Below are 13,692 nucleotides of genomic sequence, written 5' to 3' on the forward strand. Positions count from 1 at the left end.
ATGGTGGAGGCCGGGGACGGGGCCGAGGAGGAGGAGGAGGCGGAGGGCGAGCGAGCGGAGATGCTGGTGGCCGCCGAGGCGGCCCCGCAGCGCAACGGGCTGCTGCTGCCCGGCAAGGAGGCGGCGGCGGCGGCGGGCGAGGCGGCGGCGGGCGGCGGGCGCGCGGAGACGCGGCTGTCGCGGCGGCGGCTCGCGGTGCTCGCCGTGTTCAGCGGCTACTCGCTGGTGAACGCCTTCCAGTGGATCCAGTACAGCATCCTGAGCAGCGCCTTCGCGCACTTCTACGGCGTCTCCTTCGCGCACGTCGACTGGCTCTCCATGGTCTACATGGTGGCCTACGTGCCGCTCATCCTGCCCGCCACTTGGCTGCTGGACGCGCGCGGGCTGCGCCTCACGGCGCTGCTGGGCGCCGGCCTCAACGCGCTGGGCGCGTGGCTCAAGTGCGCCAGCGTGGCGCCGGGCCGCTACGGCGTCACCATGGCGGCGCAGGCCGTGTGCGCCGTGGCGCAGGTCTTCATCCTGGGGCTGCCCTCGCGCGTCGCCGCCGTCTGGTTCGGGCCCGCCGAGGTGTCCACGGCCTGCGCCGTGGCCGTGCTCGGCAACCAGGTACGGGCGGCGCCGCCGGAGGCCGGGCGGGAGGCGGGCGGGGAGCGCGGGGCGCCGCAGAGCCGCTGCCGCCTCCCGCGGCGGCCGTTGGGGCCGTTCGGCGGCCGTTGGGGCCCTATTGCCTCCTTGTTACTGTTATTTATTCATAGTCGGTCTTGTTAGAGAGAGGAATGTGGAGGGGAAGGACTGATGGAGCCAGAGGCAGCAGTGATGGGCAGCTGGGCAGGCAGCGTTTCACCCCGCCTCGCTCTGCAGAACGTACTGATGAACTTGCACTGTCCACCCACTTCTTCCTTTTTTTCTTTTTTCTTTTTTTTTTTTTCCATTTTAAAATACGGCCATGAAGCACTGAGCGGCAGCAGAGCCAGTCGGCGCTCGCCGACTCGCGACCTTTTCCGTAAGGGTTCGATAAGTCGCACGGGGAGCTGATAAGCAGCCCAGGCACAGATTTCTTTACAGCCCCCACGCCTGCCAGACCTGTATCAGTCCAGCAAATAAGACGATGTGTCTGTTTAAAATTATTATTATAGATAATGTTTATTCCCCGCCCTGCCGTCTCACAGCCTTGGCCCCGCTTTCCTGGGACAGCGAAGCAGTCGGGTCCCCACGGGGCCGTCTGGTGCAGGCTGCAGCCGTAGGTGCCCGTTGGTTAACTTTACAGAGCTTTGGTTTGGCCTGCCTTGGCTCTCTCACTAGTTATGTTTCCCTCTGGTTTGCTAAGGGTGAAATGGTACGTATTGGTGGTTAAGAGTTGCTTGTTATTTTGTTATGTGTCGGTTTACTGTTTTTCAACTTTTTTATTTCAAAAAAAAAAAAAAAAAAGCTGAGGTCATCAGTGGACAAACCAACTGCCCATTTTAGACTGTTTATTATTATTATTATTATTTAGCTGTCAGCAAAGATCTAGCATCTGCTTCCAGGAGTCGGACTGAGGACTTCCTTGGCAGCTGAACTGCCTGCACTCCTGTGCATCCCTGTGCCAGACAGCAGCTCCGCTCTGCTCTGGGGATGCAGTGGTGAAGGGCAAGAGGAAGAGTCGGGAGTGCAGAGGGGGGAAGGCAAGGGAAAGAGGGACAAGGGAGGCAGTAGCAGAGGTGTGAATGTGGGAACTTAGGTGCCTGCTGGAGCACATTCCCCTGCAGAGGCTAGGACTTCTCTTAGAGCATCCAAGTAGTCGGTGGTCTTCTGCTGCCTGGTAAATATCTGGGAAATGCACAGAGAAGGTGGCTTTCACCTTCCTCAGGCAATTCTGCACATCGTGTCTTCTTCTGCAGCTGGCCAGTACTCCACCAGCTCCAGTTGTAGAGCTTGTGCTATAGGTCTTAAGATCCTCGTGTTGCCTATAACCCATAAAGATTTATACAGTGCCAAGCAATAGATTGAAAGAGTAAGATGACAAATTAGGCACTTGAAAGTTTAAAAGCCTACTACAATCAATGTTGTCTGTATAACAGTGCAGCCACCTTCTGCATATGCATTAGGATACTAGCCTCAATTACATATCTTGTGCTTGTCTAATCGCACGAGGTGAGCTCTATAGAAGAGCCGGATCGTTACAGTGCATGGGGCTGTTGGTCTTTATATTGTGCACCTGATATTTTGCAGACCTTTGAAGCTATAGCAAGCAGGTCCCTGCATTACGGACAGGAGGGTCAGAGTAGTTATCAAAAATCAAATTGCCTGTTTTTTTCTGAAGCCCTGATAATTTGCAGATGAAATGCAAATAACTGGGAATGCACCTATGTACATGCCAAGGGCTGTCATGAGTGGCTGATTTAAAAAAAAAATAGCATCTCAGATAGGTACATCAGACTTAGTGGAGTTTTTGGTCCGTCGTTGATTTTTGTTATTTTTCAGTACTAAATTTATTGCTACGTTGCAATACAAACTCACTACTTTGGGGAGGTTTCTTTGGCTGTAGATTTCTTTTTATTTATTTTTTTAAATGAGGACACATTTTTTTTTCCTGTTGCGTGTTGGTCCTGCAGTAGCGGCAGGATTGCGATGTCAAAAGCAGGATTTTGATGAAGAAAGAGAGAAGAGTTTTTACAGGAATAACTGGAGTCTTCTGTCTCAATTTTTGATTCTTCGCGCACAGGATTACTGATACAAGTTAATGTGCATGCATAACATTCTCCTGTGAAAATACTCTTTGTAAAAAGAACTTCCTTAATGCTTAGTTGAATATGCTGTTTGCTAAAGATATAATTGCAGCTTAATCTAGAAATGAAAAGATAAGAACCAGGGCCATTGAAAACCTGATTGTAAAGTGTCAGTGAGAGCAAGTGGCTCATAACTAGTATGCTGAAGGTGCACTTTGCCTTCATAGTTTGTTTTAATAGTAATTATGGTATAAATTCTGAAGCCTACCTGGCAAGGCTATTGACTTTTATTAATTTATATTCTTAGGAAAATAATGTTGCTTTTCTTTCTTGCTTTACAGCTTGGCACTGCGATTGGCTTTCTGTTGCCACCTGTTTTGGTTCCAAATACACCTAATGATCTCGATCTAATGGCACATAATATAAGCATCATGTTCTATGGAACAGCAATAGTATCCACGCTCCTGTTCCTCTTAACCGGAGTTGGTAAGTGATCTATTTTCATAATATCATGAGTACAGGGACCACAGGGAGTGCTTAGACCATCTTACTTTAGGCAGTGACAACTTCAAAGTTACTTGTCTGGTATCTTCAGGCTCCCTCTGTAGCACACTGAGGTGGTGTGGAGCTTTAGTGGTGAACCTGTTAGCCAGCTGTACTGGGTGATCTAAATTTTGCCTATGTGAGAAGAGCAGCCTAGTCGTGACTCTGAATATGCTCAAGAACACTTTCAAATATTTAGGAAATTCCAAGTCATTAATGTCTTCTTTTCTTGCAGAACTGTCACAGTTTTACTCCAAAACATGCTCAATTATAAAAGGTAGATTAATTTCAGTAGCTAAGCTAAAGAAATAAATCACCCTAATTTTGCCCTTTGTAAAGAAAATTAAATATTAAAAACAAGGAGTAGGTGTTGTGATTAAGGGGGTTGGGTCTTGCTCATCTTCTGAGGAAATTTTGGGGGAAACTATTTTCATGAATACATTAACAGAGAGCTTTCACATCTAAGAAGGATGCAAGGGGATTTTACTGGGAGGGATCATAACTTTCATCTTTAAAAATACAAGAACAAAGTGGAAAACAAGAGATTGAAGCCTTTGGTAGTTAATACATTTTTCTCTTTGCCTGTAACTGAGGCTACCTTTTCTGAGGTTTACGCATGTTCACTTCTTGTGTCAGGGGTAAGAGACGACCAATTCCTCATCCTTGTCATGTTTCATGTGGATCAGCCTCTCTCAGGTTCACTTAGTTTCTTGCTACCCAGCAAAAGGACATTTGTGTTAGAATGTAAATTTCTTCTACTTCTGCATCTGCATTGCAAGAACTGCAGAATAAAGTCCAGATGCCTTGCTGGTGAAGTGTACCCCTGAGTGTAGCAGTCAGGAACAAATACTTAGCACATCCCTAGGGGCTGTGGCTTGATTCTACCCTGAGAAAATGAAGATTATTTTATAAAAATACTAAAAAAGACCACAAATGCGTCCTCAGAAATCACTCAAACTAAAACTCTTCGCATTTTGAAAAATGTTCGTCTGGTAAAGGCAGACCAAAATCTTTTCATTTTGTTTTTCCCTAGTGTTTGAAGAAAAGCCCAAATACCCTCCTAGTCATTCTCAAGCAGTCCTTCGAACTCAGCCTCCTGAGGATTACTCCTACAAGCAGTCGATTATTAATTTATTCAAAAATATTCCATTTGTCCTTTTGCTGATCAGTTATGGTAAGTTGTGAAGTCTGGCAACACAGTCCAAATAGGTACTTAAAGCTCTTTTTTTTTTTTTTTCCCTCTCCTTTTAGTGACTGTTGGTCTCTGTGGCTGTGAAAGATGTACCTGTCTTCCTCAGATTTGGGAAGGGGGCTATACAGTGAAACTAAATGTGTGACTGCAGACATTTTATGTCAGAAAAAAAATCTAGGGGAAAAAAAAGAGAAATGGCCTTGTACCCTGTGCTCAGAGGGAGTACCCCTGTACTCGCCTTACTGGTAAAAGTAATTGAAGTATGAGTGATTTACATGAAGTTCTCAATTTCAGAAGTAGTGAATGTGATAGCTTTAGGGATATAATCTAATTCTTCTTGGCAGCCAGTAACGCCTTTGACAGTGGCCCTTGACAGATCATAGAGATGAGACTGTTATGAGAAAAATCTAGGACTATCCAGGCAAGCAGTGGGTATTTTGCCGAATTATCTAGTAGGAAATATTTATAATGCAAATGTAAATTCTGACTGACACATGTTGAATGACAAGGAGGTGAATTGTCCTCTTTTGTTTTTTTTAGGTATTATGACTGGGGCATTTTATTCTGTCTCTACTTTATTAAACCAGATGATAATAACACATTATGAAGTAAGTTTCTCAAATCTTCTTACTGTCTTTTTAATGTGTGCATGTGTGTTTTTGTTTTTAACTGTACTTTTGCAGTTTTCTTGTTACATAGGCACTGTGTGTGCTCAGACATTTGGTTTCCTTTGTACCCCTCTATGGTTTATTGCATCTCGTGTCATTCAGCTATGGAGTCATAGGAATGTTTGTTTGTGTTTGTGACCGCCGAGAGGTCTGAACTTGACTCTGAGTGGAAGCAAGTTATTAATGAGCACCGTATAAATATTTGTTGAAAGGGAGAAGAAGTGAACGCTGGGAGAATTGGCTTGACACTGGTGGTGGCAGGAATGGTGGGTTCGATTATTTGTGGTTTGTGGCTGGATTACACTAAAACATACAAGTAAGTGTGGGTAGGCATGTGTGGGGTTAAGGGTAGGAAAACGGTGCAACCATGTTAGAAAAGTGCTGGAGTACAAGGGAAGACGTGAACTGAGGGTAAAAGGCAGCAAGTCCCTGATCTTTCAGTAGCCTTCACAGAGGCTACAGCCAGAGCTTGAGACTTTCAAGTTGGTTCTTGGCCAAAAGAGAGAGGGAATGCTGTGGAGAATGTGAGGAGCGGAAGGGGGTTTCTATCTAGTCCTTACCCTTGCCCTGCAAGGAGTGTAATGCTAATAAGAAAAGCCTTGTATGTGCTGCATGAGGTGGCCAGCTTGTCTCCTCCTCCTTGAGGGACCACATGAAGGCTGAAAGCACAGTCTGTTTTTTTTTTTGTGCAGCAGACGATCAATAGATTCTTTTTTTTGTTGTTTTTTTTAAACGCTTTTTCTGAGCCTTTTGATAAGGCCAACACTTGCCTTAATTCAGGGGATGGATGCCAACAGAGCAGAACTGTGTTTTGGGGGTAGGAGCTCCGGGCAGTTCACCCATGGCGTGGGCAGCGTGTTCATGTGCTGCTTGCCGAAACACGAGGATGGGTTCTGGAAAGAGCTCTCCCCTGGTGAGTCGGATGTGCAAGGACTCCAGGAGCATAATGGATGTTAATCTTCTAGATTGGCCTTATTTCTGCATGTGGCTTGGCCTGTAAATAAATTATGTGGTTTTTTTTTTTTTGATGACAATCATTATTTCAGATTAAAACACCCAAATGGGGTTTGTTTGACTTGCCCCTTAGGCTGACTTTTAGCACTAATAACATTTGATTTGACTGCTCATCTTTCAATTTTTGTTTAATGGCCTATCCTGCAGGATGACCAAGAGAACTAAAACAGCCTCGAGGTAATCGTATCTGATGTGATTATTCTTTAAAAATCTGAGAATTTCTCTTAGTCTTGAGTGAAGCAGCCGTAGAACTAAGGGAATAAGGAGTTGGGGAAGGGATGCACCTACATGGAAGTGCATGATGTGTTTGAGTCAACGTTACATGAAGCAAATTTCCCAACTGCAGAATGTCAGTTCTAAAGTGACGTTTTTATGACTTTGTCGTACTTCAGCAACGTGCCATGGTCTTACATTAACAACGTGTGTATGTTTCTTGTTGGGTTGCAGGCAAACTACTTTGATTGTTTACATTCTGTCTTTTATTGGGATGGTGGTGTTTACGTTCACCCTGGATCTCGGGTACCTCATCGTGGTGTTTGTGACTGGAGGAGTACTTGGGTAAGCAGTTAAAGGGGGCAGCTGTTCTGCTGACAGACAGTGTCTGTGACAATGTGAAAAGCTAATGGCCATGTTAACTATGCTGCTGCATACTCTGATGCCATACTCACAACATATATCTATATCTTATAGTACGGTTGCAGTTTAATAATACCTCACCTTCTGTTACATCAATGTAAATCTAAAGTAAATTACATTTAACATACATCTAAAGTGAATTGCATTTAAAATTGTTACCACCCCAACGGAAGTCTGTATGTGGCCAGTTTGTTTAATTGCAATTCACAAAGTCCACTGGAATAAAGTTAAATCTCCTTCATGTCTTCAGTGGCTATTTGACTGGAGTCTAATGGAGTATGTTTAGGAAGACTGGCTTCTGTGTGTGTTACTAATTTATATTTTGTTAGCCCAGGTGATCTATTTGGTGCTTTGTCAATTGATTAAAAACATGTATCACAGTCCTGAGAGATGTAAAACCTAGAAAACCCCAGAGATGCTGAGGGTGTAATGCCCTGTCTAGACAGGATGGGCAGGGGAGCAGCTGAAGCTTCTCTTGGGAGGTTCAATTTAGAAACCACCACCCAAACTGTGTGAAGCCCCTGTCCTTCCTCACACCCATCTGCCCTTCAGCCCCTTGCAGGGGAGCTGCTGGTTGCCATCACAGTGTCCATCCATCCCACTACTCGTGGTCTCTTTCCCACATGACATGATTCTTTAGATTGAGCTCTGCATATGTCTCATATTTGGAAGTAATTAGTTCATGCAGTGATTTGTGGACTTTGTGAAGAAGGCTGTTTCGTGCTTGTGGAGTGCAGGTGGTTATGGGAAACAGGGCACATATATTAAATATATTAAAATGTATTTGTCCTCCAAGAAAGAGGTATGGCAGAAATAGTTGGATGAGATCAGGGAAATGAGATGGGGGAAGACAAACACATCCTGAATTCAGGGCTCAATTCAAGACCTGAATCCTGAATTAGGTTTTGAAAGCAGACAGCTAGTCCAGAATAACAGCTAGTTCGCACTAGCATATTTTTATGCCTTGGTTTTCTTAGCAGTGATAATAGATAAAAGCCACACTTGTCATCCTCTTCTTTTCCTCTTAACAGGTTTTTCATGACTGGCTATCTTCCACTCGGGTTTGAATTTGCTGTGGAAATCACATACCCCGAGTCTGAAGGCACTTCATCAGGGCTCCTTAACGCGTCAGCACAGGTTATATCATTTCTTCAAGTGAAATAATACTCTGATACTCTGCACTCTGTGCCTTGCTCTGCTGGAATCTGAGAAGGCTTTCTTAGATTTGGCTGCTATATCCTTGCTATATTGCTCTAGTCTTTTTTTTTTTTAATTTGGTTTCTATAAGATGTAGTCTGACACTGTGCAAGCAAAACAAAAGATGGTGAATTCTTTCTCTGCAATACTGATAGACTTATTTGTTTGCAGATATTTGGAATTATCTTTACTCTTGTTCAAGGAAAGCTCACAACAAACTACAGTCCTCGTGCAGGAAACCTCTTTCTTTGTGCTTGGATGTTTGTGGGCATTATCTTAACAGGTAATTAGAAACACAAGCAATGACTTACCTCTTATCTAATCATTTGGGGATTTTTAGCTAGTGAATTTATGTGAAACTTGGATATTGAGTGTTTAATTGCTTGGCTTTCCTGTCTGGGCTGAGGACAAAAGTTAGTCATAAGTGGAGGGTGTTTTGTTTTTTGTGCGTGTGTGCATGTGTGTGTTATTTAAGTACGTGCTGTGCATACACCTTCTGCTCAAGGATGGTGTTGCTCGTATGTGAACTACCATCTGTTTGGATGCATTTCTTGAATGGTGTCTTGGCCTTGAGGCAGATGTCTATCTTGGAGTAGGCTAGTAAATGCAAACAAATGCTTATATACAGACAGTTTGCAGTTGCCCAAATATGAGGAATTGCTGATGTTATAAGCTGTGGCAGGAATTTGCACACACCAGTACTTTGGAAGTGTGCTGATGGTGTCAAAACCATCAAATTTTGCTGGAGGTACTCGTGATTTAAAAGTTCTTAGTGTGATTTTTTTGCATGTGATATGTGAGGAGCAAGTTCAGATTGTTGGTAAGAAGTGAAGCAGTGCTGATTGCGTAAGAATGAGTACAGGAATTTTGAGTATATGCTGAAAGTAGCTCCTGTGTGCTTTGTTGTACAAAACATCCTTCTTGGAAGGAATGTCATTACTGAGTCAACACGGCCTTCTCTGTTTGCTTGATTGTTTCAGCCTTAATAAAATCAGATTTGCGAAGACACAATGTGAATTCAGGGATTATGAATGTGGACGTTAAAGCCGTAAGTGTTGAATCTTTTCCCTTGATTGTATTATTGTCCTTGAATGCTTGGCTTCCATGGGTATGATCATATTAACAGCAAAGGCGTAGTTGACAGGAACCTGTAATGTGACTTCTTCCTTGTTCTACTGGAACAACAGTTACATGGGTCCCTATCCTCATATATCTGTTTCTCCCCCTAGTAAAACACCTTCCACTCACATTTTCTTTCCTGCAATTTAGGTGGTTAATATTGATCTCTGTTTTTATTATTTGAATCTAGCTCTTTCACGCCTGCAGTTAGCGTTGTGAGTTGTGAAGCATTTTTATGTGTTGGTCTAGGAGTTACACTACACTTTTCATTAGAAGGAAGTGGCATTCCTTTAAGATGAGTCAGGGTGTAACGAGCAAAAGTCGTGCTGCAGTTTTTACACTATATTTTATCAAAGAATTAGTCCATTCTTTTTCTGAGCACCCCCTTAAATTTAGAGGGAGACTGAGATCCCAAGACCAGCTTTCAGCAGCTTTCCAGGCACTACTGGAAATAAGGATGATCACCAAGATTCTGCTGTATTTAAATGTAATGGAGAAAAAAACCCAAAAGTTTGTTTGTGAAAGTCAAAATGTGATGATCAGTAGCTATATGTGATGAATATGTCTCTTGGAGTAATACCAAAAAAGAAGGGACAACAAGGCTTTCGTTAAGTGTCTATCTCAACTAATTGACCATGTTATATAAGTGTGCTCTAATTAACCCAGTAATTGCCCAGGAATACTGAGGATAGGAGCAGCTTCTGCTACATAACAGCTTGATTCCTGTTTATTTGTTTATTTTACAGGTACCAGTTGACAGTCCTGTAGACCATGAAACTTGTACTGCATTAAAAGTTCAGTCTTCTTTGTGAGACTGAAGGAAGGTGACTTTGAAACGCACAATTTTGGTTGAACGCTGAACAATACTAATTAGTGTAATCACTGGATTTGTATGTATATGAGTATTAAAATGTATTTGTTAGATACTGGTGATATTTGTGCAGTGGAAACTGTGAAGATGCCTGATTCATTTTGCCCAAGGCGAACAATTTACCTTTGTATGGAATGTTCATCCTAGCAGTTTCCAAGTTCACTAGTAAAGTAGTTTCACTAGTAAAGTACTGTGTGAATGCTCTCCTCTCCTGGGAGGAACAGACAGTCAGGGTGCACACAGAAAAATCTGGAAACCTAAAGTACAATCGTATCAGAAACACCTAATTTTTATTTATTTTCCAAGAAATCAAGAATTAGTTAATTCAGATTTTTCCCAGTGTACTTGAAAAGTCAGAGAGTAGGTAGCTGCAGAACTGGAGGGTATTGATACTTCTGTTTTTTTATTTGTTTTTATTTCTTTTTTTACTATATCTGGTGTAAACTAAATGTTCATTCTGGGAAACTTTGTCTATAGCACAATACTGAAAATAAGAGATGACTACAGTCATGGATATTTGATACTGGCATCTGATATTTCTTCTGCCTTGAAACTTCTTGATAGATACTAGAAGGCATTTAAGAGAGGACAGTTCCTTGTAGGTTCATCATAACATTTGGGGGGAAATCTAAAGAGTTTCCTGCTAGACAAACTGAAGAAGAGAATACGACCTTTGACAGCTCTACTGTGAAGTGTTCATAGGCAATGGAAAGCTACCATTCAGATTGCCTCTAAGAATATTTTGAGTGCTTTCTCAGTTTAAGTGAGAGGAGTACATGTTTACAAAGAGATGGTGCCTTTACTTTGTAAAGAAGATCCTTGCCTCATCTTAGTTTAATTACTGCTGCTGAAGAAATTCATTTTTGCATGTTTAACCTCCTCAAAGTATTTGTGGAGTATCAGCAAATGTGCTTTCTCATTTTTGCATTTGTTTCTCTGCATTATGAATTGTCATCTGTGTCTTGTGACTTTTTGTGCTCATCATGTAACTTAGAAGTGAGTTGTGTGTTGTCTTTCACGGTTTGTTTAAACTGTAAAGATGACTGAAAGGAATACCGTGGTGCTTTACTTCACCTGATGGGATCATTTCTCGCTATGTCACGCGCCTCAGCTACAAACCGTGTGGATTTCATTAACATTCACCTGTATCATTACGTTTATCTGAAATTATCTTGTGGGTTTCTCCCAGCAGTGCTTTGAAAATGCCCTGCTCCATCTGCACAGGTACAGCACTGACAGCAATACACGGGTGCTGAGGCCCCCTTATTCCTGAAAAGTCAAGTGTGAGTTTGCTGACTTCCTGCAAATGTTTCTCGGCAGAATAAAAGCGACGGTTCCAACAAAACTGGTGGTGTTGCCCTTTGGTAACTGCGCGTGGCTTTTGCCTCTGGAGAAGTGGTAATAACATGGTACCAGTTTACATCTTCCTTCCCTAACCACAGCTTCAGTAAATCAGTTAGTGTGTTCCTGGCCCATGGGGGCTGTGTATTTCCACTATTACAAGCCCTTACAAGCCCTTAGCTCTGCAGTTTTGGAAAAGCGTTTCCTGGATCTCTCATAGAAAGTGTTTTACAGTATTCATTATGCACCCTGCCTGTCCAAATGTTGAACTTCTGTGACTGATTTTTTCTTTTCCCCTCACCTTTTATTCTTTCTTTTTAAATTCCTCTCCCTGCTACTAGTTTCCAGTTTCTTTGGAGCTTATAAGTTGACTCCTTCCTTCTGCTGTTCAGAGCATTTTTCAATAATGAACTGTCCCTGCTGGCTCCTTGTGTTTTATGGTTTGCCAAATTACTTGAAAAAGATCTAAACAAGATTTTGGCATTCTAGAAAGCCTGCTGGGCTCCTGAAAAGAAAACATTCCTAATAATAAAGCTTTAATTACATCCTGGATTTAATACCCCCCCAAAAGGAGCTTGAAAGCTGTGAGTCTATGTTTGTCTAAAGTATATAAATACAACGCCCAGTAACAAAATAAAGACCAAAGCAGATATTTTATGCAACAGTTTTTTTTGTCAATGCCTCAAAAAATGAGGTACCAACTGGTGACCAAAAAATGTCTGGTGTTGGTGGATTCTTGGAGCTTTTTATGCTTCTGCTTTTTTTTTTGTTTGTTTGTTCTAATATTAAAAAAAAAAAAATCAGCCAATCAAAATTTGTCTGGGATTGGAAATGAGGTTTCTAACTGTGAGCCTTTGTATTCTGGCTCAGCCAAGTGAGAGTAGTGGTAGGGAAGGGGCAGCTGAAAAGAAAACTGCTGAAGGAGAGGCAAACACTTTGGACTGGAGTAAATGTCAACTGTGAGAGCACATTTGGAACCAAGTCAGGAGGGACTTTGCAGTCCATTGCATCAGCTTTTGCTGGTCAGCGTGTTTTTCTTTTGAGTGCTTCAAGAGAACTCTTGAGGATGCAAGAAAATCTGTGTAATCTTTAGTGCAAGCACTAGGGCTGCTCCCAAGTTACCGGGGCCCATCAGGTGCCTAATTGCTAACTTTAGCCTAGAAAAACCTCCGACTTTCTTCTACACCCCTCCCCACAACCCCACATGTGCGGAGCTTTTTGGTAGTTTTCAGGAGGAGGGACCTGAAAAACATTGACTCATTTTTATCTAAATGATTCCTAACATGGTCTGAACATCCTTGTTCCTGGTGGTTGGGTTTGAAAACTTTAGCCTGATCTCCTCCTTTAGTCCAGAGTTTCTTTAAATGGAAATGTTCTTCAATTTGAAAGATAAGTTCTTAATATCATTTATTTTTTACATATTGGTGCTTGCCTGTTATAGCGTCTCTTCTGCTGCTAAATGGTCACATTTTCAGAGAGGGGAAGAATTGGGAAGAGCAAGTAACGAATTCAGGCTACGAGAGCTTTGCTGGCTGCCTCCTCTTGGCCCGTGTCGTGCTCAGGACGCTCTGCTCTCTCTGACCCCATGGCTGCAGTGGGTAGCCCGAGCTGCCAGCCGGTGCTGCCTCATGGAAATTTGCTTTTTGAAAAATCTTAGGGCTAACTTGTGTGTTTACAGCCAAGTGAAATTGCTTGAGCTCTTTCAGCATTTATTACTTTAATTTCCCGTTCTGTGAACTTGCAGGATCTCTTGCAGGAGTGGGAACTTGTGACCTTTCCAGTTGTTATCTTTTCCAGTGCCTGTACGTACCACGTTCTTCAGTGTTATGGGCTACTAAAGGCTGATTCACAGACTTCAAGCTAAATGGTAACATAGGGGGGATCCCTGTGTGATTTCCCAACCACCACGATGTGGTCTGAAATCTGTTAAGAGAAGTGAGATTAGTGCATGAAATAGAATGAACAGAGCCAAAGCATTTGAGAAGTGTGTTTATTTCTAAGACCCGTGTTATTTACTGCTCATGTGTTTGTTCTCTTCATGAAGATAGCAGAGATCCTTGCTGTAACTTTTTTGTTAGTGTCCCGTTCTTTGTTCCAAAGGAAAATTCAAAATTGTTATGAATATTCTCTCCATGCAATGTTGTACCTTTGTGTTTGTGTGTAGGGAATCATCCCTTATCATTATATGTATCTAGTGTTGAAAATGTACCTTGCCTGAAGCCATAGTTACCATTTCTGATAGCTGCTGATGCACCTGACAGTCTGAAAATGATCTTTTTTTCAATTTTTTTTCTCCAAAGTTGCCATTTATTGTAGGGGAATTTATATGTGGATTATATATGTGACATAAATAAACATGCATGCATACATATGTGTACTGCATTAAAATGTGGTATGTACATG

At 42.5% G+C, this 13,692-nt stretch overlaps 1 protein-coding gene across 1 annotated transcript; it reads left to right on the forward strand.

Moving 5' to 3' along the window:
• FLVCR1 (FLVCR choline and heme transporter 1) lies at positions 1-10,020 on the forward strand. The gene is made up of 10 exons (XM_088532030.1): positions 1-606; positions 3,050-3,194; positions 4,285-4,425; positions 4,984-5,051; positions 5,324-5,427; positions 6,573-6,683; positions 7,793-7,898; positions 8,130-8,241; positions 8,939-9,006; positions 9,824-10,020. The coding sequence occupies exons 1-10, from the start codon at positions 1-3 to the stop codon at positions 9,887-9,889; spliced, it is 1,527 nt and encodes a 508-aa protein (XP_088388156.1). The 3' UTR covers positions 9,890-10,020.
• Positions 10,021-13,692: the final 3,672 nt, after the last annotated feature.

This window comes from Tinamus guttatus, unplaced genomic scaffold, assembly GCF_059628265.1.
Source record: "Tinamus guttatus ecotype Peru unplaced genomic scaffold, ASM5962826v1 Tinamus_guttatus_pri_ptg000033l, whole genome shotgun sequence".
NCBI classification, from domain to species: domain Eukaryota; kingdom Metazoa; phylum Chordata; class Aves; order Tinamiformes; family Tinamidae; genus Tinamus; species Tinamus guttatus.

What these genes read in the sequence shown, in the direction of transcription:
- FLVCR1 (XM_088532030.1), top strand. Translation starts at nt 1, where the DNA reads ATGGTGGAGGCCGGGGACGGGGCCGAGGAGGAGGAGGAGGCGGAGGGC. An exon ending in GATTACACTAAAACATACAA is followed by an intron (nt 5,428 to 6,572) that starts GTAAGTGTGGGT and finishes GTTGGGTTGCAG; the next exon opens with GCAAACTACTTTGATTGTTT. An exon ending in TCCTTAACGCGTCAGCACAG is followed by an intron (nt 7,899 to 8,129) that starts GTTATATCATTT and finishes ATTTGTTTGCAG; the next exon opens with ATATTTGGAATTATCTTTAC.